Here is a 1,938-nt window from a genome sequence, read left to right as displayed (position 1 = left end):
ACAAAATCCTAGCAATTTTGGGGCTGATCCGATTTTCAAAACAAAGACACTGCACTTAGAGAAACCAGGAGATACACCTTGCACTTCCACAAAGCAAAGAAATGTACGGATTCCGTAATTTGGTGATTCTTAAAGAAGACTTTACGTAAAGAAAACATGTTTTTATTCTCCTTTGGAAACTTTCGGTGTTAAGTGTTGAATTGAATTAACAGCACTGATGCATTTTGAAGGAAAACAAAGACAAAGACGGGTTGCTTTTGTCCTTTCAATACAAACAAATAGTGCTTTAATGAGACCCATCTTCCTATTTCCTACAAAGTAAAATGTAGAAAAGGACAGGTGGGAATTTCTATGTGAGGTTTTGTATTTGAATGCCCTCCATCTCAATGCATTTGCTTGTTTCCTCTTAACCCACCAAAAACCAGTGGATTTTAGCATGCTTGAGCACCTTTCTTGACTTATGCTGCCACAAGCTTCCAAGATTGCTTACCCACCATTACTCAATCATCTCCCACCTATCTCATACATTGACACATGATGCCTCTTCAACTTTCAATGAATTGGGGACACTGCCAATCTTTGTAATGATTCTCTTGAACTCATCTACAACCCAACCTCTTTGCCATGCCCCATTTTCCACTACCCAACCTATCCACCATACCCTAAAATTAGGTAGCCATGAGGACCCAATTGATCAGCACAGGCAGATGACCCATGAAAGTGGGAGATCAAAAACTTGAAAGTCTCCAATCTCCATGAATTGGGGATTTTAAATTCCTCAGAACCATTATGTTTTCGAGAAAGCTCGCTGAGAAGTAATGGTGAAGAACAGGAGAGTTGAATAGTTTCCGAAGGAGTCCCACGATTTCTTCTAAATAATGGTGAAGATTAAGAGGTCAAAGTTCACAGAGGAAGACCATGGGAGCTTTGATCTGCTCATAGGAGATGACAGCATGGATTTGCTAGAGGAGATTTTCAAGAAACTTGATCCCAAATCATTGGGTAGAGCAAGTTGTGTGTCCAAAAGATGGCGTGAAGCGGGAGCTAGCGAGCATGTATGGGAAGTAACATTTCACAGACATTGGGAGTCCTCAAGGTTCCCGGTGGATCGACTGAGGTCCATGATTTTGGCTTTGGGTGGGTTTAGGCTCATGTACAAGAGTTGCTTGCACCCCTTGAGAAGAAAGACGAGCTCATGGAGAGCTTCTTCTGTTGAAGATGAGATAACTCTTTCCCTTTCTCTATTTTCAGTGCACTACTTGAAAAGTTTGAAGAATTCTTCTTCTGATATCCTCTCTGTGTCTTCACAGTTATGATCCTCATACTCCTTTGAATTTGTAAATGATTTTTTGAGTGTGTTTTGGCTTGGAATACACAGTCCCTTTGTTCTAGTTGAGCATCAACCATACATCAGGAGTTTGAAGGGGGAGATTGAATGTTGGAGCAAAAGCTTTTTGGGTAAACAATGGATGCTCCACAAGAACAATTGAATAGTATACCAGAGCCAAATGATAGAACTGTTTCCTAGTCAACGTAATCCCCAATCGTTTTGTAATGATGTTGTGTTTTTTGAGAGACCATTTCAATTGAATTCTGTATCATGTCATAATAGGCCTGTTTCATTTTTAGAGCAGAGCACTGCAAGGATGTGTTTGATTGCAGATAAGGGGCAATCAGTTATTGTGAGAATGAGCATTCTGTGATTGTGGGGTTTTCCCCCTATTGTAATGGCCCCATTCCTATTCAATGGGGGAACCTTCTTTTTCTTTTCTTTTTTTTTTTTCCTTTTTTCCTTTTGTTTGTTTTTTGTGGGGGAGGGGAGGGGTGTGGTTTGGGTTTGACTCTCCCTCTCTACTCTAAGGGATGAGAGGATACTCTCATTTCCACGTCATTTGTCTCTCTCTCTCTCTCTCTCAACTAATCGCTCTCATGCTCAAC

General features: G+C 40.7%; 1 protein-coding gene across 1 annotated transcript; it reads left to right on the top strand.

The window, feature by feature from the left end:
• The first annotated feature begins 878 nt into the window (after positions 1-878).
• LOC18429702 (F-box protein GID2) lies at positions 879-1,316 on the top strand. Its single transcript, XM_006838985.2, has one exon. It carries the CDS (start codon positions 879-881, stop codon positions 1,314-1,316), a length of 438 nt encoding a protein of 145 aa, XP_006839048.1.
• Positions 1,317-1,938: the final 622 nt, after the last annotated feature.

This window comes from Amborella trichopoda, chromosome 10, assembly GCF_054954075.1.
Source record: "Amborella trichopoda isolate Santa Cruz 75 chromosome 10, AtrichopodaSantaCruz75HAP2 v2.0, whole genome shotgun sequence".
Classification (NCBI taxonomy): Eukaryota; Viridiplantae; Streptophyta; class Magnoliopsida; order Amborellales; family Amborellaceae; genus Amborella; species Amborella trichopoda.
This window is presented reverse-complemented; position numbering and strand designations above follow the sequence as displayed.

Bases quoted from the DNA above. Each gene is read 5' to 3' on its own strand.
- LOC18429702 (XM_006838985.2), top strand. From the start codon at position 879: ATGGTGAAGATTAAGAGGTCAAAGTTCACAGAGGAAGACCATGGGAGC.